This window comes from Schistocerca piceifrons, chromosome 4, assembly GCF_021461385.2.
Source record: "Schistocerca piceifrons isolate TAMUIC-IGC-003096 chromosome 4, iqSchPice1.1, whole genome shotgun sequence".
In the NCBI taxonomy this organism is placed as follows: Eukaryota; Metazoa; Arthropoda; class Insecta; order Orthoptera; family Acrididae; genus Schistocerca; species Schistocerca piceifrons.
Genome location: NC_060141.1, coordinates 589,776,895 through 589,798,899, shown reverse-complemented (window position 1 = coordinate 589,798,899; position 22,005 = coordinate 589,776,895). Strand labels below are relative to the sequence as shown.

The 22,005-nt window shown below is 43.6% G+C and overlaps 1 protein-coding gene across 1 annotated transcript in view; it reads left to right on the top strand.

Moving 5' to 3' along the window:
* Window positions 1–22,005, top strand: part of LOC124796041 (protein transport protein sec31-like) — a 264,782-nt gene that overhangs the window by 133,920 nt on the left and 108,857 nt on the right. The window contains exons 5-7 of the mRNA XM_047260127.1: window positions 488–629; window positions 8,347–8,548; window positions 17,239–17,402. Of these exons, the coding sequence (XP_047116083.1) occupies window positions 488–629; window positions 8,347–8,548; window positions 17,239–17,402 (508 nt within the window). The remainder of the gene's footprint in view (window positions 1–487; window positions 630–8,346; window positions 8,549–17,238; window positions 17,403–22,005) is intronic.

Genomic DNA, 22,005 nt, shown 5'->3' with positions numbered 1-22,005 from the left:
GCTAGGAAAAACGCGTTTATTAAATTTGCTTTGTGATTTAGGTGCCTACTCAGTACATTTCGCTTTCGTTTTTTTTACGAACAAAAATGCCTGGAAAACGGCCTAGTATTTCTGAATACACTTTCTGTTTACAAAGAAGCTTTATAAATGAAAAATAAATTCCATATGTACGATGCCTTTTACACAGCTATAAATAAATATTCGGACAACGATTGATTTCTTACGCCGTTGTCAAAAATTTTCAAATATTTAGTGACCTGTATTAAAGAAAACGTAACTCGACGATTCTCTTATACCTGCAACACTTACTTCTGTCCTAGTCTACACAGTATCTCACTTAGGCTGCCATCTCTCGGTCAAATTTATATTCTGGGACATCCCCTTTGTTCATACCATGTCCGAACAGCTTTATTGCGTAAATGACTATCTTTAGCAGCGATTAACTTGGGAATGCATTGTGCTAGAGGAGTGCTTTGTTGTGTTTCAGATGCGGGACCTCAAGGAGATGGTGGTGCACCCGGTGCAGTACCCAACCGGCAGCCAAGGCTGCGGATCCTCCGTGTTCGTCTGCCCTGACCGCTATAGCAGCGAGGGCGCCTGCACGCCCGTCTACCAGGAAATAGGCCAAGGTACGCCCCACCGAAGCCTTGTTTTGTTCACATCTCAACAACTGTTCTATGGCACTCGAGGCCGTACTGAGGGCGTGGCGAAGTGCGGCCAGCCAAGGTCGAAGGCACAGAGGGGGCGCAAAAACTGACCGTGGAAGAACAAAGAAATACCTTTTAAGAACCTACCGACAGAGTTAGTTTCTCTTACTAGTGTTCTTACTTTCTGGCTGGGAGGATAAACATACGCTTTTGTCACAGTGCCGTCACGGTCAAGTAGTATAAAAAAAAAAGGATTGCTACAGAACAAATGTCAATCGCCAACATTGTTAAGCTGGTACAGTGCGCTTGGTTCACACACCTGCTGCCTGCACACGTCCATCATGTTCAACATTGGCGTTCTTGCTGCTACTTAGCTACGGTACTGTAGGATCTCAAAGGTAGGCAAGCGGGTGCTGAAGCAAGTATGCTACTGGACCGAAGGCTTCCGGTATTTCCCGATAACTAGCGACTGCAAAGTGGAGCGAGATGCGACGATGGAACAAACAAGCAGAACAATGGAGGGAGATACGTAATTTACTTGGTCCATCAGCCAGTAATAATGCTGCACGGAAGTCTCGGTTGACACGACCTGCAGTGGGGAAAAAGAATTCAAGAATTATGCCTGATGATGATGACTAATAATAGACTGCGGTGATAAAATTCGTGGGAATCTTGCTAATATCGTGCCGGACCTACTTTTTCCCGGCATACTGCAGCAACGCTACGTGGCATGGCATCAACGAGTCTATAGCCGTCCAAAAAAATGGTTCAAATGGCTCTGAGCACTATGGGACTTAACATCTGAGGTCATCACACACATCCATGCCCGAGGCAGGATTCGAACCTGCGACCGTAGCAGTCACGCGGTTCCGGACTGAAGCGCCTAGAACCGCTCGGCCACCGTGGCTGGCTATAGCCGTCCATAACTACGAAAGGGTCGCCGGTGCAGGACTTTGTGCACTAACTCACCTCTCGTTTATGTCTCATAAATGTTCAATGGGATACATATCGGGCGATCTGGGTGGCTAAATCATTCGCGCGAACTGTCCAGAACGTTCTTCAAACCAATTGCGAACAACTGCAGCCCGGTGACGGGGTCCAGTGTCATCCATAAAAGTTCTACGGTTGTTTGGGAATTTGAAGTCCATGAATGGCTGCAAATGGTCTCCACGTTGCCGATCACAGCCATTTACAGTAAATGATTGGTTCAATTGAACCAGAGGACCCAGTACATTCTAAGTAAACACAGCCTACACTATTATGGGGCCAGCACCAGCTTGCACAGTGTCTTGTTGACAACTTCGTTCCAGGGCTTTGTGGGGACTGCACCATACTCGAACCCTACAACTACCTCTTACCAGCTGATATCGGGACTCATCTGACCTACCGAGCGAGGAGGCGCAGTGGTTAGCACATAGGACTCGCATTCGGGAGGACGACAGTTCAGTCCCGCTTCCGACCATCCTGAAAATGGTTCAAACGGCTCTGAGCACTATGGGACTTACGATCTAAGGTCATCAGTCCCCTAGAACTTAGAACTATTTAAACCTAACTAATCTAAGGACATCACACACATCTATACCCGAGGCAGGATTCGAACCTGCGACCGTAGAGGTCGCGCGCTTCCAGACTGAAGCGCCTAGAACCGCTCGGCTACACCGGTCGTCTTCCGACCATCCTGATTTAAGTTTTCCGTGATTTCCCTAGATCGCTTCAGGTAAATATCGGAATGGTTCCGTCGACAGGGCACGGTCGACGTCCTTCCCCAACCTTCCCTAATCCGGTGAGACCGATGGGCTCACTGTTTGGTCTCTTTCCCCAAATCCATCCATCCATCATCTGCCCAGGCCACTATTTTCCAATCTCTAGTGTCCAGCGGATACGGTCACAAGCCCAGGAGAGGTGCTGCAAGTGATGTTGTGCTGTTAGCAAAGGCACTCACGTCGGTCGTCTGTTGGCATGTCCCAATGACGCAAAATTTCGCGTCACTGTCCTAACGGATACGTCCTTCGTACGTCTCACATCGATTTCTTTGGTTATTTCATTCAGTGTTGCTCGTCTGTTAGCACTGTCAACTCTACGCCACTGCTCTTGGTCGTTAAGTGGAGGCTGTAGCCACTGCATTGTCTGCGGTGAGATGCCTCAGACACATTTTCTGCACACTCTTCACACTGTTGATCTCGGAATATTGAACTGCGTAACGATTTCCGAAATGAAGTGTCCCATGCGTCTAGCTCCAGCTGCCATCACACGTTCAAAATCTTTTAATTCCTGTCGTGCAGACATAATCACATCGGACACCTTTTCACATGAATCACCTGAGTGTAAATGATAGCTGCGACAGTGCACTGCCATTTTATACCTCGTGCGCGTGATACTACTGCCTTCTGTATATGTGCACGTCTCTGTCCCAGGACTTTTCTCTCCTCAGTATACTAGAGGATTTGCTAGGCAGTGTACTTGCAGACAGCTGTATTCGTTCATCAAACAATTAGTTGAACTCTCGTGTAAACGAACGAATGCTCTGCCATTTGTCATCTGCTGCATTCCCCAAGCATCAGCTGTCGTAAGACTACTGGAAGCAATCCTTACCTACGTATGTCATTTTTGGTATTCTATTGCTTACGAAACTCTGACGCGCTAAAGCGTCGACAGTCAAGTTAATTTGTTAATCTGTCTGTTAGAAGTTAAGTCATGCAGTTGTTGCATCAAATCTCTCTGGACTGTGCCTGTCGTTAGTGTGTCCTCTGTATGCTTGTCTCCGAGCGTAGAAAAAATCATGGAAATGTAGTTTTACGATGGGGGAGGGGAACGGGAGCAGCTTCGCCAGGTTTGCTAGGGGCGCACGGTAAACCCGTGACTGCTCTGGTCGCGCCAAGGCTTCTGACGCCTCTTTGGCGGCTTATATGTGGCTTTCGTTGCCCCTGTGGTGCCTATTTACATGTTTATTTTAGCGCACAACAGGAGTCTGCTGAGATGTGCAGGCTGCCGAAACTCGCTATCATGTCCCTGCTACTGCGTGTTGAACAAAGTTGCAGGCCAGAGTGGCCGAGCGGTTAAAGGCGCTACAGTCTGGAACCGCACGACCGCTACGGTCGCAGGTTCGAATCCTGCCTCGGGCATGGATGTGTGTAATGTCCTTAGGTTAGTTAGGTTTAAGTAGTTCTAAGTTCTAGGGGACTTATGACCACAGCAGTTGAGTCCCATAGTGATCAGAGCCATTTGAACCATTTTGCAGGCAAGAGGGGAAGCGCAACTGATGATCACGAATTTAGAGGATAAAACTTAAGCGTCCGGTTAGATGGCTGGTTGGTTTGTGGGATTGAAGGGACCGGACTGCTACGGTCATCGATCCCTCGTTCGGTTAGAACTGCGCTTCCAAGTGGGGAAGGCAGTCTGCACCTGTATAACTGATAGCTTCCACATCGCGCCGACGATGTGATATACAAGAGAGAGAGGGCAGAATGTGGCAACTTGCTGAAAAGAGCATGGTAGTGTTTTAATCGAGCAATATGAATTGAGCGCATGTCTTTTTGACATCAGAAGTAAAGATAATCTCGACAGGAGCATTGAACAAAATATTCTGTAACAGACGCAGACAAAAGTGGAGCTAATTAAAAATAATAAAATATTGACCTTGGATTCACAGCAGTGTCATGAAGGACTAGACATCGAGGCCTCAGAAGTGGTGCTGGCTTCTATAAAAGAAGCGCTTTTTCCTGCCCCCTTATCAATTTTTGGGTACAAAAAATACGTGTTTCCTTTTGGTGTGGGTACTTCGTCTCTGTACTGTTCGTTATGAGTGGCACAGAGCGGACACGACAAACATTTCGTTAACAAGCGATAGCGATTTTTTTCAGAGCATACAGTATATACTCTCCGCGGGAGAGTCTGAAACAAGAGATAGTGGCTCAATGTGGCATTTACCCCGGCGTTACTATTTATCAGGGCAAGCAATAGCTGGAGCATGGGAATAATGAGGGCTGGCCTTCTTTGATTTGCTTCATAATGTCACTTGATCTTCATACCCGTACTTGATTTGAAGCTCAGTGCCCATGCTTCGAATGGGTGGCACTAAGTGTCAATATCCGGACGACTTGTCTGGCATAGTGGTAATAGCTTACACACTGAAACCTTCCTCGTGAATCAGTCTACCTATCAGCGAAAACCGTATCAAATTCCTTACCCTTGTTCTTAAAATTTTTTTCAAATAAAGACTGTAGAACGGAGTGAGGAGTTTAATTCAACGCAGTTAACGCAATTTTCAAAAAATATCTATAAAATTATACATAAATCTCTCTCGTGAATCAGTCTTTCTACTAGTGGACACCGTATCAAACTCGATACAGCAGTTCCTGAGACCAGCCTTCGCATACATATTGAAGAGCGCAGCTAGGGTCTTTAATTCATCATAGTTCTGCCACTTTCTTTTACAGAAATGACAAAAAAAAAAAAACAAATAAACGTGTGTGAACTATGTTACAACATAGGAATTCACCAGTCAGGACTTCCAAAACGGGACGCAGGAGTCGTAACATGGGGTACTTGCGTAGAACGAAGTGTTCGGACACCTGGCTGAAAATGACTTAGAAGTTCGTGGCGCCCTCCATCGTTAATGCTGGAATTCAGTATGGTATTGGACCACCCTTAGCCTTGATGACAGCTTCCAGGCATACGTTCAATCGGCTGCTGGAAGGTTTCTTGAGGAATGGCAGCCCATTCTTCACAGAATGCTGCACTGAGGCGAGGTAGCGATGTCGGTCGGCGAGGCGTGGCACGACGGCGGGGTTCCAAAAGATCCCAAAGGTGTCCTGTAGGATTTAGGTCAAGACTCTGTGAAGGCCAGTCCATTACAGGAATGAAATTGTCGTGTAACCAGTCCGCCACAGGCCGTGCATTATGAACAGGTGTTCGATCGCGTTGAAAGATACTGTCGCCATCCCTGAATTGCTCTTCAACAGTGTGAAGCAAGAAGGTGCTTAAAACGTCAATGTAGGCCTGTGCTGTGATAGTGCCACGCAGAACAACAAGGGTTTAAAGCCCCATCCATGAAGAACACGAGCACGCCATAATATCACCGCCTCAGAATTTTGCTGTTGGTATTACACACGCTGGCAGATGACTTTTACCGGCATTCGCCATACCCACACCCTGCCATCGGATCGCCACATTGTGTACCGTGATTCGTCGCTCCACATAACATTTTTCTACTGTTCAGTCGTCCAATGTTTACGCTGCTTACACCAAGCGAGGCGTCGTTTGGCATTTACCGGCGTGATGTGTGGCTTATGAGCAGCCGCTCGACCAGGAAATCCAAGATTTCTCAAATGGTTCAAATGGCTCTGAGCACTATTGGACTTAACTTTGGAGGTCATCAGTCCCCTAGAACTTCGAACTACTTAAACTTAACTAACCTAAGGACATCACACACATCCATGCCCGAGGCAGGATTCGAACCTGCGACCGAAGCGGTTGCGCGGTTCCACACTGTAGCGTCTAGAACCGCTCGGCCACTCCGGCCGGCCAAGATTTCTCACCTCTCGCCTAACTGTTATAGTACTTGCAGTGGGTCCTGATGCAGTTTAGAATTCCTTTGTGATGGTCTGGACAGATGTCTGCCTATTACACATTACGACCCTGTTCAAATGTCGGCTGTCTCTGTCAGTCAACAGACGACTTCGGCCTGTACGCTTTTGTGCTGTACTTGTCCCTTCACTTTTCCACTTCACTATCACATCGGAAACAGTGGACCTAGGGAGGTTTAGGAATGTGGAAATCGCGTACAGACGTGCGACACAAGTGACACCTAATCACGTGACCACGTTAGCAGTCCATGAGTTCCGCGGAGCGCCCCATTCTGCCCTCTCACTATGTCTAATGAGTACTGAGGCCGCTGATACGGAGTACCTGCCAGTAGGTGGCAGCACAATGCACCTAATATGTGAAACGTATGTTTTCGGAGGTGTCCAGATACTTTTGATCACTTAGTGTACGTAGGTATGGAGCTCCCTTTCTTACATCTAGATGCTGCAAGCGAACGTTACATCACGACGCAGACATAAATTTTAATACAACGAACAGACACATCTATGACTGAACGGACAATTGATAATTGCGTGGAAAAAAAAGGTGACGAGCGAGATTTTAACACGGATCTCGCGCTTTGCAGTCTAACACCTTAACCACACTCCGTGGATATTCCAACTCGCTCCATGTTGCACGTCTTGAGCTTGGAGCGTTCACCGTTTATATTTTGCTTGTTTTTTCGCAGTTTAGTGCATCGTCTTCCTCTTTTCATGCTTGATCTGAGATTTTGACTGGCTATCCAGTGGGCCATCTTACCACTAAATGTGAGAGGGATACGACAGAGAGTTTCCCTTGTTAGTCGTATACCACTGTAATAACTGGAGACATCCTTACAACCATAATTCAGTTTGGGAACTCGTGAATCATTTACAACGATATCTTTGGTAGGGATCACATGCACTCTGTCCTGTTGCTACCTACTGTTCTTCGCGGTTTTGTTCACGTTTACTTAACAACACCTGTGTGTAATACAGCGAACAGACACATCAGTGACCGGACGGACAGTTCATAATTGCGTGGGAAAAACAGGGTGAATGTGCGAGACCTGAACACGGATCTCGCACTTTGCAGTCCAACACTGTAACCACACAACCTGGACACCGTGGATATTCCAACTCGCTGCATGTAGCACGTCTTGAGCTTGGGGCGCTCACCGTTTTTATTTTGCTTCTTTTTTCGCAGTTTAGTGCGTCTTCTTCCACTTTTCATGCTTGATCTGAGTTGAGATTTTGACTGGCTATCCAGTGGGCCATCTTACCACTAAATGTGAGAGGGATGCGATAGAGAGTTTTGCTTGCTAGTTGCATACCACTGTAATAACTGGAGATATCCCTACAACCGTAATTCAGTTTGGGAACTCATGAATCATTTACTACGATGTCTTTGGCAGGGATCACATGCACTCTGTCCTGTCGCTACCTACTGTTCTTTGCGGTTTTGTTCACGTTTACTTAACAACATTTGTGTGTGTAATACATTATTCATTGTGCTTGCTTGTAGTCCGCGCCGCATGACTAACTTGACTGGAGTTGTTGTTGTTGTTGTTGTGGTCTTCAGTACTGAGACTGGTTTGATGCAGCTGTCAATGCTACTCTATCCTGTACAAGCTTCTTCATCTCCCAGTACCTACTGCAGCCATCATCCTTCTGAATCTGCTTAGTGTATTCATCTCTTGGTCTCCCTCTACGATTTTTACCCTCCACGCTGCCCTCCAGTACCAAATTGGTGATCCCTTGATGCCTCAGAACATGTCCTACCAACCGATCCCTTCTTCTAGTGAAGTTGTGCAACAAACTCCTCTTCTCCCCAATTCTATTCAGTACCTCCTCATTAGTTATGTGATCTACCCATCTAATCTTCAGCATTCTTCTGTAGCACCACATTTCGAAAGCTTCTATTCTCTTCTTGTCTAAACTATTTATCGTCCACGTTTCACTTCCATACATGGCTACACTCCATACAAATACTTTCAGAAACGACTTCCTGACACTTAGATCAATACTCGATATTAACAAATTTCTCTTCTTCAGAAACGCCTTCCTTGCCATTGCCAGTCTACATTGACTGGAGTGAGTGCTGAAATGACCCGGAACACCCACGCTGTTGCCCACAGGCCGCTGCGAGTCGGACCCGGACAGCGAGGCGGCCGCGGCCGCGGGGGCGGGCTCCGAGGACGACTTCGCGGAGGACGAGCTGAGCCTGGAGGACACGAACCCTCCGCGGCACCACCTGTCGCTGACGATGCCGCATGCGGTGCCCGTGCCGCCGCCGCACGCCGCCGCCGCCCCGCCGCCCTGGCTCGGATCGCTGCTCAGGTACGTCGCTCCCCCCGCTCTCTGCACTCCGCTGGTCTTTCTCCCACAGGCCTAGAAGGATTATTCTGAGACGTCAACTACGAGGGTCACTCCAAAAGAAATGCACGCTATTTTTATAAAAATACAGTTTCCATTCTGCATGTCTGAAAGTATTACAGTGTGTAGTAGACTTGGCCACTGTTTCTATGTGTCGAAACAGTGTATCGATACGTGGAACTGTTTCAGTGTTTCGGAACGACTGTGGTTCACTGTTTCGAAACAGTGGTGTTTCATTCCGCCCCTGTCTCGGATAACCGGACCAGATTCGATCTCGAGCCAGGCACAGAAACTGTATCGTTGTTTCAAAATAAGGCTGTTTAGTCCACCTGTGCTTGGAACGGACTAATTGTATCGAAACAGTGATGTTTCATTTCGCTCTGTGTCGGACGAGATTCGGGCTCGGCACAGGTACTGAAACACAACATACCACTTCGTGAAACACTTTCAAGTGTGTCGAAATCTATTTGACGAGCAATAGCATGAAGCTTAAGATATCCGAGAATAAAGCTTCGTTTCTAGCTGACTGTCCTATTCCGAAATGGCGTAATATCTGCTTTATAAACACTAACCAAACAATAAAACAACGCATACTATTCACATTTAAAGTAATAAATATGTGAAAATCATTCAGTTAAATTACACTTTTTTTATAACATACGCTTCTCTGTTCATGTACGGTAATCATATTAAGAAACGCAAGTAAGCCTACAACATTTTGAATTTAAAAAAAGGCGTAGAGTGACAGTTATTAGACATATACATAAATTTGATGTAGGTATAATTGCAAGCAATGTGTTTGACATATCATTGATAGTGTAATGGTGAACGCGAAGGGTTGGGAAGCATGGTGAATTCATAGTAACGGTTCGAAACACTTTGAGAGACAATTTTTTTCTGTTATATTTTGTTATTTACTCGAATTATTTGGCATTATTTGTGAGTCTATAGTCACTGTGCCTGTTATCCACAATGATTCCCTTTGTGTGCATGGAAATCAGCAGGATGGGTATATTACCCATATTAACGGAATGTGGGAATCCCAGTAACATAGCCGTTGTTTCTGCAGTTTTCTCCCACCTCCAGTTCCGTTCGTGGTGGTTCTTCTGTCTTCAGCTATGGCTGTCCTCAGCCAATTGAAAAGTATGAAAGTCACACGACACGAAAGCAGCGCATTTGCTGCATGAAATACGAAACTGAAAAGACGCCTAAGTGATAGTTTCAGACTTTCTGCGATATGATTAGCGCTCTCGCACCTCATTTGTGTTTATATGGACATACTTATACAGTAGATATTCAAGATGATAAAATGTGTAGGTTTATTAGATAACAAAACACAAACTGTTTCACTGTTTCGAAACAGCGTATCGAAACATTACATTGTGCTGTTTCATTTGTTTCGAAACAGTTACGTGTTTCAGTTTGCCCATCTCTAGTGTGTAGATACATCCTTCCCGCTTGTTTTCAAACTTAGCTGAACCTGTTCCCGTGAGTGGTGCCGTCGCAGCATGTCTTCAAGATGGCTGCTGCACTTGACTTTCGTCGGAAGCAACGTGCTGTCATAGAATTCCTGTGCTGTGAAAACGAGACAGTGGGAAACATCCGCAAGAGGTTGAAAAAGGTGCATGGAGATGCTGCTGTCGATCGCAGTACAGTTAGTCTATGCGCAAGCAGGTTACCTGACGAAAGCGGGCATGGCAATATTGAAGATTGTCCTCGCAGCAGCAGGCCTCGCACTGCACACACTCCACACAATGTGCAGAGAGTTAACGAATTGGTGACTGCTGACAGACGCATCACAGTGAACGAATTGTCACGCTACGCTGAGATAGGGGAAGGAAGTGTTTGCAGAATACTGAAAGTGTTGGAGTTAAAAAAGATTTGTGCCAGGTGGGTTCCCAGGACGTTGACAGTGGCTCACAAAGAAACAACAAAAACGGTATGCAGCGAACTTTTGGAACAGTACGAGAATGGTGGAGATGAATTTCTTGGAAGAATTGTGACAGGTGATGAAACATGGGTCCATCATTTGTCACCAGAGACGAAGAGGCAATCAATGGAGTGGCATTCAAAACCACAACTTCTGCTGGAAAAATTATGGCTACGGTGTTTTTCGATTCCGTAGGACACTTGCTTGTGGACATCGTGCCAAGTGGATCCACCATAAATTCTCTGATGCATATGTGATGACACTGAAGAAACTTCAAGCTCGACTGAGTCGTGCTCAACCACATCGGCAACAGCAGGATGTTTTGCTGTTGCACGACAGTGCACGGCCAAATGTCATTCAAAAAACCATGGAAGCGATCACAAAACTCGGATGGACAACACTCAAACACCCACCTTACAGTCTTGACCTGGCTCCATGTGACTGTCATCTCTTGGGAAACTGAAAGGCTCTCTTCGTGGAACAAGGTTCGAAGATGATAACTCCCTTGTACACGCTGCCAAACAGTGGCTCCAACAGGTTGGTCCAGAGTTTTACCGTGCGGGTATACAGGCGCTGGTTCCAAGATGGCGTTAAGGCAGTTGAGAGGGATGGAAATTATGTGCAGAAATGAAAATATTGTTCCTAAAGGATGTATCTACACACTGTAAAACTTTCAAACATGTAGAATAGAAGATGGATTAAAAAAATATTGTGCAATTCTTTTGGAGTGACACTCGTACTTAACCTCCTACTTCCTATATCTGATATTTTTTCATCACAACAAACGGGACTCACAAGAAGAAAGGGATACACTCTAAGACAAAAAAGGACACAAAAACAACGCACCACGAAGAAATTATCCTTATGAGACGGATTCGGTAGATGTGACGTACATGTACAGACAAACAGATGATCATAACTTTAGAAAAAAAATGGATGATTTTTCCAGAGAAAGAGCTTCACAAATTCAGCAAGTCAATAACGTTTTTGTCCGCCTCTAGCCGTTATGCAAGTAGTTATACGGCTTGGCAATGACCGATAAGAGTTGTTGGGTGTACTCCCGAGGGATATCATTCCAAATCCCGTTCAACTGGCGAGTTAGGTTGTCAAAATCTCGAGTTGGTTGGAGGGCCCTGCCCATAATGGTCCAAACTTTCCCAGTTGGGGGGAGATTCAGTGACCTAGCTGGCTAAGGTAGGGTTTGATAAGTACGAAGACAAGTAGTAGAATCTCTAACTGTGTGCTGGTGGGCGTTATCTTACTAAAATATGAGCTCAGTATGGCTTACCCTGGAGGGCATTAGACAGATCGCAATCTGTTGTCGACGGTACCGCTGTGCTTTAAGGGTTTCAAGGACGATAAGCAACGGGGTCCTGCCATGAAAAGAAGTGGCACCCCAGACCATATCTCCTGGTATCCCGCTGCTGTCCCGGGGGTCCCCAGACACATCTTCGCTGGTCGGCGGGACTCTGTTCGAATGGGGCCTCATACTGAAGACAATTATACTCCAGTCAGTGAGATTTCAGGCCGAAGACGTGTCTGGATACGTCGTGGACAACGGTGGGACACTAAACTTACTGACACCCACTATGCAGCTCGACAACCAAGAGTGGTGGTCTGGGGTGCCATTTCAGGTCGTAGCGGGACCCTGGTGGTTGTCATTCGCGACACCCTTGCAGTACAGCGGTACGTCGACGGTATCCTACCTCCCGTTTTGTTGCCCTTCCTGGCAAACCATCCAGGGTACACATTTCAGAAAGATGAAGCGCGCACGCACATGCCGAGAGTTTCTGCTGTTTGTCTTCGCGCTTGCCAAACCCTTCCACGGCCAGGAAGGTCGCCGGATCTCTCACCAATTGACAACGTTTGCTCAATTCGTTAAGCTCTTTCTCCTAAATAAATGTCCGCCCCGATAGCTGACTGATCAGCATGGCGGATTGGCACCCAACGGGCCCGGGTTCAATTCCTGGCTGGGTCGGAGATTTTCTCCGCTCAGGGACTGGGTGTTGTGTTGTCTTCATCATCATTTCATCCCTATCTGGCGCGCAGGTCGCCCAATGTGGCGTCGAATGTAATAAGACCTGCACCAAGGTGGCCGGACCTGCCCCGCAAGGGGCCTCCCGGCAATTGACGCCAAACGCTCATTTCCATTTTCCTACATAAATTATCCAATTTTTTCCGAAATTGTAATCGTTTGTTAGTCTGTACATATATAGGACGTCTACCGATTTACGTCTCATTCGAATAAATCCTTCGTGGTGCGTCGTTTTTTATTATTTTTCATTTTTTTATTTTTCTTACATTAGACTGTGTGCTAAATGGGGACTAACTGCAGCAAACGGGACTTTAAATATAAAGAAGAAAGAGGGTCATATGGGCATATGGACGGAAAGGGTTGCAAGGGAACTAAACCCATTTGAAGACGGAGATAAAGAAACCTTTGGCATTGTACATTAGAATGACTGAGATCGTACCAGTCAAGTGGAACTGCAGAAGCAAAAGTACAGCACAAACAGCCAACATCGATATTGTACAGCATTTATTATAGAATGAGATTTTCACACTGCACTCTGCACTTGCAGAACTGCTAGGTTCGCAGGAGTGCTTCTGTGAAGTTTGGAAAGTAGGAGACGAGGTACTGACGGAAGTAAAGCTGTGAAGACGGGGCGTGAGTGATGCTTGGGTAGCTCAGATGGTAGAGCACTTGCCCGCGAAAGGCAAAGGTCCCGAGCTCGATTCTCGCTCCGGTACACAGTTTTAACCTGCCGGGAAGTTTCAGCATTTATTGTGATGACCGGTTTCAGCAACTACGTTGCCATCATCAATCTTAAATATGAAGTTATTTCTGTTTCTGCACTAATCTAGATCGTCCTCTAACTTGACAGTGTCAAGCATGCACCAGATGGGACTGTTTTGTCTTTACTAGTGTTTTAGTGGCGTAGTGGCAGTGAACCATCAGCACTGGTTGAGCTTCAATGTGTGGGCCGCCTTATGGGATCTGTCGTCCTTTCGAACGCCCATAGACGTGCCCCATCAACATTTCCTGTTGGTGATCCTGTATCTCCTGCCGGATGGCTACCGTTTTCTGGTAGGAAGGGCAGTGTTCTGTGCCACCATACCACTGCAACAGTTCAGACAGAACATTGCCACTTGCCTGGTCTGTTGTACCTCCCTTAGAAGGCATTTACAGCCTTATAGCCATCTGACATCTTTTGTTCTTCTTCGTCTCATTGCAGTTTGTCCCCATTTTGAGAATTCCTCTGTAGCCCATTCGCCTTGTTTCCGTTAATTAACGAGGTATCTACGCCGGCATATAGAATACTCAAGCCATTGTACAATGCATTTAAACATAGAGACAAGGTAATTACAGACGGAGCTCAAGCTCCTCTGCCGCAGAATCGTGCCAGTATTCATTTTAATTGAATGGGGTAATTATATGGAACTTAATCGGGATGGCCAGACGAATATTTCAGCTCGTTCCTCTCGAATACGAGTCCTGTGTTCTAATAATTTCGGAGGGGGGTGGGGTGGGGTCAGACAAAGAACTACACCAGTACATCTCTTATACCTTCAAAATTTCACATACGTTCACTTACAAACGACTAGTAGACCACTAGCCTGCGGAACGTCAAGTTGTAGGTTCGAGTCTCGGCTGTGTACACACTTATAATCTTCCAGGAAATTAAATATCAGTGCTTGCACACTCTGCTACAGAGTGAAAAATTCATGCTGAAGACAATTTCCTCATCTGTGGCTAAGCCGTTCCTCAGCTATACCCCTCTTCCCGAAGCGTTAGTCCCTCAAGTAAGCAGGAGAACGACTGAAAAGTTTGGTAAGTAAGAGAAAGGTACTGGTGGATGTAAAGCCGTGGGGCGATTTGTGAGTCTTAGCTGGATAGTTCTCGGTAGAACAGTGGCCACCAAACACAAGGTTCGACACCGGTACACAGTATTAATCAGCCAGGCAGTTTCAATTTAGTGTCTGTTCGTAATCTACCCATTTGGGCACTATGAAATGCTTAAATGCTGCTGCAAATAATAATTGTGTTCTAGACAGTAATTTTGGTATGCTGTCTCGAACGCTACAGAATCCTTCACAGTCATGATTATTGAGATAGTAGCGTGTGCTAAACGTAGTGCTTTGAGACAAGGACTTGTCAATCGAAAATTACAGTTTTAATTTTTTATTGACGCTTACAATTCATACAACATGCCTTCACAGCAACTGCTCGAAGTGACGAACACCAGCCTTAGTCCATTTATTACAACGCAATCCACTGACGAAACTTAGGTTCAAAATAACGAGGCACAATTGCTTGCACAAGCCGATTCTTCCTTAGTACTCTCGACACTTCATTCTTTGAAATATGTTTTCCACGGCAATGTTGAGGAGTCGTTATTGATTGATCATCTCCCACAGTTTCTGACTTGATACCCTCCAATTCCGTTGTGAGAACAATTCCTTGTCGAGAATCTAGGGCAACTGTCTGTAACTGGAAAGACCTAAATTTATGTCCTTGACGATAAATTTCTATCAATTATGATGACGCCTATAGCAAAAAATTTTTAATACATTCGTTCACCTTCTGGGTCCACTCTAAGACACAAAAAAAAAAAAAAAAAAAAAAAAAAAAAACGACGCACCACGAAGGAATTATCCAAATGTGACTTAAATCTGTAGATTTGATGTACACGTACAGACAAGCAAAATATTAATTTCAGAAAAATTGGAAAATTTATTGAAGAGGAAGAGCTTCACAAGTTGAGCAAGACAATATCACGTTTGTCTACCTCTGTCTCTTATGCAAGCAGATTTTCGGCTTGGCATTGAGTTGTTGCATGTCCTCTTGGGGAATACCGTGCCAAATTTTGTCCAATTGGCGCGTTATATCCCGAAAATATTGAGATGGCCCCTGCCCATAATGCTCCAAATGTTCCCAGTTAGGGAGATATCCGACGACTTTGCTGTCCAAAGTAGGATTTGACAAGCACGAAAACAAACAGTAGAAACTCTCGCCCTGTGCCCTGTGCGGGCGACCATTATCTTGCTTTATATTTGCTTTCTATTATAGTCCCAAACACTTGCCACCAAACGCTCCTCCATTATGGAGTCGCTGGTATCTGCATTGTTCTTCACTAAATACGGAAAGGTGAACAATGATCTGGTCAATGCACAGACTTTATTCCTGTTCTCAGACAGTCACATTCCAGTTACTCAGCAGCCAAGTTGCAGCTCAAGAAGTACTATTGGCATAATAGGGTAACTAAATTCATCTATGCTGATGACATCGCACTGGCAGCACGGAGCAGTAATTTCGAAGATGGTGAACGAGTTCTTACGGAGGATCTGGAGAAGATGTCAACTTTCTTTAGACCTGGGTATTGATCCCAAGCACACCAAAAACTGAAGTCTCTTGTTTCCATCTAGCGAATCGTGCAGCGAACTACAAACCAAGAGTTTTGCTCAATGGACTAACGTTGAGGTACAATCCTTTTTCAAAATATCTCGGAATCACTCTAGATAGAACCCTGAGCTACAAAGAGCACATCACCAAGCTTTCTCATAAAATTGCTGCAAGAAATAACATACTACATAAGCTCAGTGGTACCACCTGGGGAACCTCTGCTAACCGTCTGCAGTTAACTGGCATCAGTCTTGTGTACTCTGCTGCCGAGTGCTGTGCACCTATCTGGTTGGAAAGTGTACATGTGAAGAAGGTAGACACAAAACTTAACGACACAATGCGCTGCATTACTGGTTCCGTCAAATCAACCCCATGCCACTGGTTACCTGTACTGAGCCACATCCCTCCACCTCACTTAAGGCGGAAAAAAGCTCTACTGAGTGAGGCCAAGAAAATCTCTGCATTACCTTCTCTACCACTGCACCAGGAATTCTGTCATCCACCACAGCAACGATTGCGATCAAGAAGACCAGCAAGTGTTACTGCAAGACAACTCATCGCCGATGGTTTTGATCTAAATGTAAGCTGGAAGCATGAACGGTCAACAAAAACATTGGGAACAAGAGCCCATCACCTTGATCCCCCAAAGAAGCCAAAAGGTTTTGATCTACCGAGGAAACTTTGGTGCCGCCTCAACAGGTTAAGGACTGGACATGGTTGTTGTGGCTACTTCAGGTACAAATGGGGCTGGATCGGTTCACCGATGTGTGAATGTAATCAAGAAGAGCTGACAATTGAACATTTAGTCCAACGCTGCCCACTTCATTCATACCCTGGATTTCCCGTCGACTTGTTCACTCTCACACCAAGCCTAATTAACTGGTTGAAAAACACAGACTTTAAGGTTTAATCTTGTCTTGTATCATATGTATATTGTATAAAATCATTTGCCTTATATCAACTGTATATTGTATAAAATCACCATACGATTAAATAAAATAAATAAGGGTGGGAGTTTCAAATCTGTAGTATCGTACCATCTTACACTGTTACAGGTAGTTGATTCAGGTGTAAAGGGACTTTCTGGCCACACTGTATAAAGTGAACAACAGGGGTCCCAACACGCTTCCCTGAGGCACGCCTAAAGTTACTTCCGTTTTGTGTGTGTGTGTGTGTGTGTGTGAGTGAGTGTGTGTGTGTGTACAGATTGTATCAGCTGCTGGAGCTGTTAGTTTCAGTTGCGGACATCCCTAAAGACACGCCTGTTGAGTTATGCGTGAGCATGTGTTGGAGGCTGACGGTTGTTGTTGTGATTGGCAGGTACCACGCAGGCCCGCCCCCCACAGCGCCACCGCCTGCCGTGCCGCCGGTGGCGCCGTACGAGACGGTGCCGGTGCCCGGCTTCTCCAGCTTCCGGCCGGCGCCCGCCAAGGCGCTCACCAGCCACGACTCGGACTCGGGCTACAGCCACAACACGTCGGGCGGTAGGCGGGACGCTCACTCCGCCGTCTCCTAGCGACCGCGCTGAGACGTGCAGCGGTCTCTTAGCAACCGCGCGGGGACACCGCGCTGCCGTCTCCTAGCTACACGCCGCCCTTCTGACAATGAGCAGTGACCCTTAACTGCGGCCGATAATCGACAAGCAGCCTCTGACAAGTGTACTCTTCCAATGATCTTGCAGTGTACGTAAAACGTGTTACGTGACAATATATGTCTTTTGCTTGTGCAACCAGCCACCACCAAACTAGAAGTATCGAAGTATCTACTGAAATAATATTTCAGTGACTCATGGTTTCAGGCGTCTTATAAGACAGAATCTACTCACCTGATGACTCGTCGAAATGCTGTGCAGAAAAACGCAGTCCTGTACCCGTTTCACGACGCAGATCTAACATACAAAAACTTTTAGATATCGCAATAAATTTTATAACTGTATGTTATGTTCAAAAGGAGTTTTGAGTGGGAGGAATTTTACCTGTGTTAAGCATATGTGGTAAATGCACATGTAATTTACTATGACAAAATTTATAAATGCCAGAGAAGACGCTCTCAGGTATTTAAAAATTCCAGAGCTCATTACTGTCTTTCAGTCAATCTAACTTTAAGGGAGTTTTGAAATATGTCTCCATGGTGAAATTCATAAGTTTTCATAAGAGATAATATATTGTTGCAAATATGGTGGAGTTGACTGCCTTTGAAAGTAGGTTTCTGTTTTGTTCAAATGGAGATAACTGTAATTTCACATGTTTAAGGGAAGGCATTAATGCAACATTGGATAGCCGTGCGGGATTAGCCGAGCGGTGTAAGGCAGTGCGGTCATGGACTGTGTGGCTCGTTCCGGCAGAGGTTCGAGCCCTCCCTCGGGCATGGGTGTGTGTGTTTGTCCTTAGGATAGTTTAGGTTAAGTAGTGTGTCAGCTTAGGGACTGATGACCTTAGCAGTTGAGTCCCCAAAGATTTCACACACACACACATTTTTTTGCAGCATTGGATAATGTTCAAAAATGGTTCAAATGGCTCTGAGCACTATGCGACTTCTGACATCATCAGTTCCCTAGAACTTAGAACTACTTAAACCTAACTAACCTAAGGACATCACAAACACCAATGCCCGAGGCAGGATTCGAACCTGCAACCGTAGAGGTCGCGCGGTTCCAGACTGTAGCGCCTAGAATCGCTCAGCCACTCCGGCCGGCTGGATAATGTTCATCAATTATTCTAATAATATTGTAGAACATGACTGTAAAGAAATCATGACAGCTACATTTGTCATAAAGTCTGTATTACTTAAGTGATATCAGTCCAGGATCAGAGAAACAAGATATTTTTCATCATAGAGATTCTGTGAGGGCAGCTTCTGTGACAACTTAGAGAAAACTTATTCCATTTCCCTATACACAGCACCTGCAAAGGAACATATGCAGGCAGTACTTCCATGCCACACAGTAGTGTATTTTTAGACATTTCCACACAACATCACATGTTATGGACTTCTGATGTACTCCTCCCTTGTAGTTTTGCATACGTATGAACTTAATGCATTAAAGATCTCTACCAACTGTCAGACTTCATGTGACAGAAGTAAAAAGATGCACATATGTCTGAGCTATTACAGCACATTTCCCTCACTGAGAAATTTGTAAAAGTGAACCTGGTTTGTGGCACAACTGCACCATTTTGAAATCTGTGCATTCAAATCTGCTTAGATTATACCACACAAAACACTCCATAAACGCTTCTCATCTCCTATGCCTTCTGAACTTAATTACACAGTTAATATCATGTGACCCTGATGATTCATGTATGAAAATTCAATAAAATTTCTGTTTATACTTGTTAAAATCCTTTCTGTATTTCCAAATGCATTCACCAAGTACTCTTCAATAATTATGTGTTTAAAAATGGCAGTAACATGTGTAGAGCTATGAAATGTTATTATTTTCACTACAATGTGAGTTCCAATAATCTTCCAAGCTTTGTGCTTCATGATGTAAATCTGTTTTAGTAAACTGAGACATTTGATGCCAGCTATTGCAAAATATGGGGAGCATTTTACCACTGATGCTTATACACCTATGTTTGGCAATATCAACACTCTCTTCTCTACCATGCTGTATAATAAGCATTACAAAACTGTAATATAGGAGGACTGTGGAGCAGTTAATTAGGTCCTCCCTCAATAAATAATGTCGTTGTCTGTGATACTGTTTTTCTGGATTGTAGCTGTAAAATTACAGTAAGCATGCAGGTATAAAAGGTACAGTATCAATATGTGTGATTCATATTCTTCTGTAACCAGTCTCCAATGTAATATGAAAAAACCAAATGCTTTTAAAATTTAATTGTTATCATAATTAGAAATATAATATTTATGTTGCTGTAATCATGCAGCTGCAAACTGAATCGTACTTCCTGAATGTATTATATTCATAGAGACATTCAATAATTCTATCCAGACTATCATCCTTCTTTTTTATATGTTTTTAAAGCTATTTACTATTGTCTCCATTCCCATAGGATTCTAATTCTAAATTACTAATGAATAATATTTTGTTCACACTAAGTCTCCTGTAAGGAACATTCCTTTCCTAAATGTGAAATATGAAAAGAAAAAAATAGCTCCTTCATATTTTAGTGCTGTATACTATGCTACATACTATGGATATCCAAATGCAATTGCTTAGAATCTACTACATTTACTACATATTTTTACACTCTTAGCTAGCACTACCAGATGCAGTGAAAAATGTCACATAATACTGAGTACCTAATTGTCCCAAACAAAAAAAGTACTGTGGTACAGAACTTATACTGTCAGAATATTCTTTTATGCATTTATAATGACATTTTGGATTATAGTAGCATGAAATAGTAGAATGATATGGGCTCATTAGACAAATTTTGCAGAAATTGTGATCAAGGTACTCCAAAGACTGGTATAGGAGATAACTGTTGGCTGTAAACAAGTTCTGAATGTATATGTAATACTGGAATTGCTTGCTGTACCAGTATCATTGCAGAATCTCATACTGAAGTGTGCCATATATGAAAGGAAGATTTGAAAACCTAACTGAAAGTAACAAGCCCTCATTTTTGTAGTAGATGTAAAAACTGTCATGCTGGTATAGTTGCAGAAGGAATACTCAATTTTGATACATTTAAATGAAACTATATTTTTAAGAAATGATTTATTTGTGACAACTGTTCTACAAAAATATTTCAACTAATTTGGTAACTTGAATACATGAATGGCAGAAATTACTTCTTGTAACAGCTCTTATTCATATAAGCAAACTGCACCAAATGTATCCCATGTTTTGTGATCAACTACTGAAATTTTATATGATAAAGTTTTTTCATGTTTAAATGTACCATAAATTCATACCTGTATACATTTAGCAGTTCTACAAAAGAACATTTATATGCAGGAACCAGTGAATTTCTTTATTTAGGAGAGAAATATGAAGTGTGTTCCCTATTTATGCATAGGCATATCTAACAATTTGTAACTTAAAGTTTACATTTCGATGCTCTTCTCTGTGAAACAGCATTGTTGGTATCAATGCAAAGACGAACAGAAGATGTACGCTTGTTTCTTTTTCCAAAATGTTTGTAGTGACAGCCTGTCAATATTTTAATTTTGTTGACTGCGTTTTGCTGCTACTGTGCTTAAGTGTTTCATGTAACATTCCACAGTTGTAGAAAACTATGTATTTATCTATTTTTCATGCTTTCATATGTATGTATTCATTTCATCATCACTAAATAAGAGTGAACTAGTCTGTAATCACGACCTATGTGTACATTTGTAAATGCTTGTAATATATAATCTAAAATGTTAATAAATATGAAATATGTGACTGATAATGGTCTTGTAACCCTTTTTCTTGAACTAAATAATGTGTTTAAAATTTGGAGGACTTTTTTTCATTTCCTTCTTTGCATAGTATGTTGACAATTCTTAGGTTCTGGGTAACAACACAGAAATAATTTGCACAACACAGTTAAATAACACACAGTTATGGAAACATTCAGATGAAACTAAACATGTATTCACTGATGTTTGAAATTCTATATAACAAATAGTGACATCTTGATTTCTAGTTAATGAAGAAGCAAATGATTGAACTGAAATACTATAGAAATAAATATCACTGTTTACTGAATTTGTTTCACATCTCTTCTAAAGTTCAAAGACTGAATTTCTAAAACAAACAATCTATTCTGTATGCACCAAAATGACTTAGAAACACAGTCTAATAACACTGAAAGATACAAACTCAGCATTTGCTGTTTCAATTAATGTAGTTAATATGACCGAGAGGCACCAGAATGCGCTGGTAGAGACTATAAATCACATATGCATACCAGTTAGTGATTTTCCTGTCACAGCATGCCTAATTCAATGAAATCATTAACCTAGACTGTTTGTTTTTTAATGTATGGATCAATAATATTGAATACAACAGGATAGTAATGCTGATTCTTTTTACAGCACCATGCACAAAAAAAGTAAATTATATCAAATGAGATATTTGGTACACCAATAAAGTAATCAATAAGAGCAAGAACTAACAGCCATAATTTT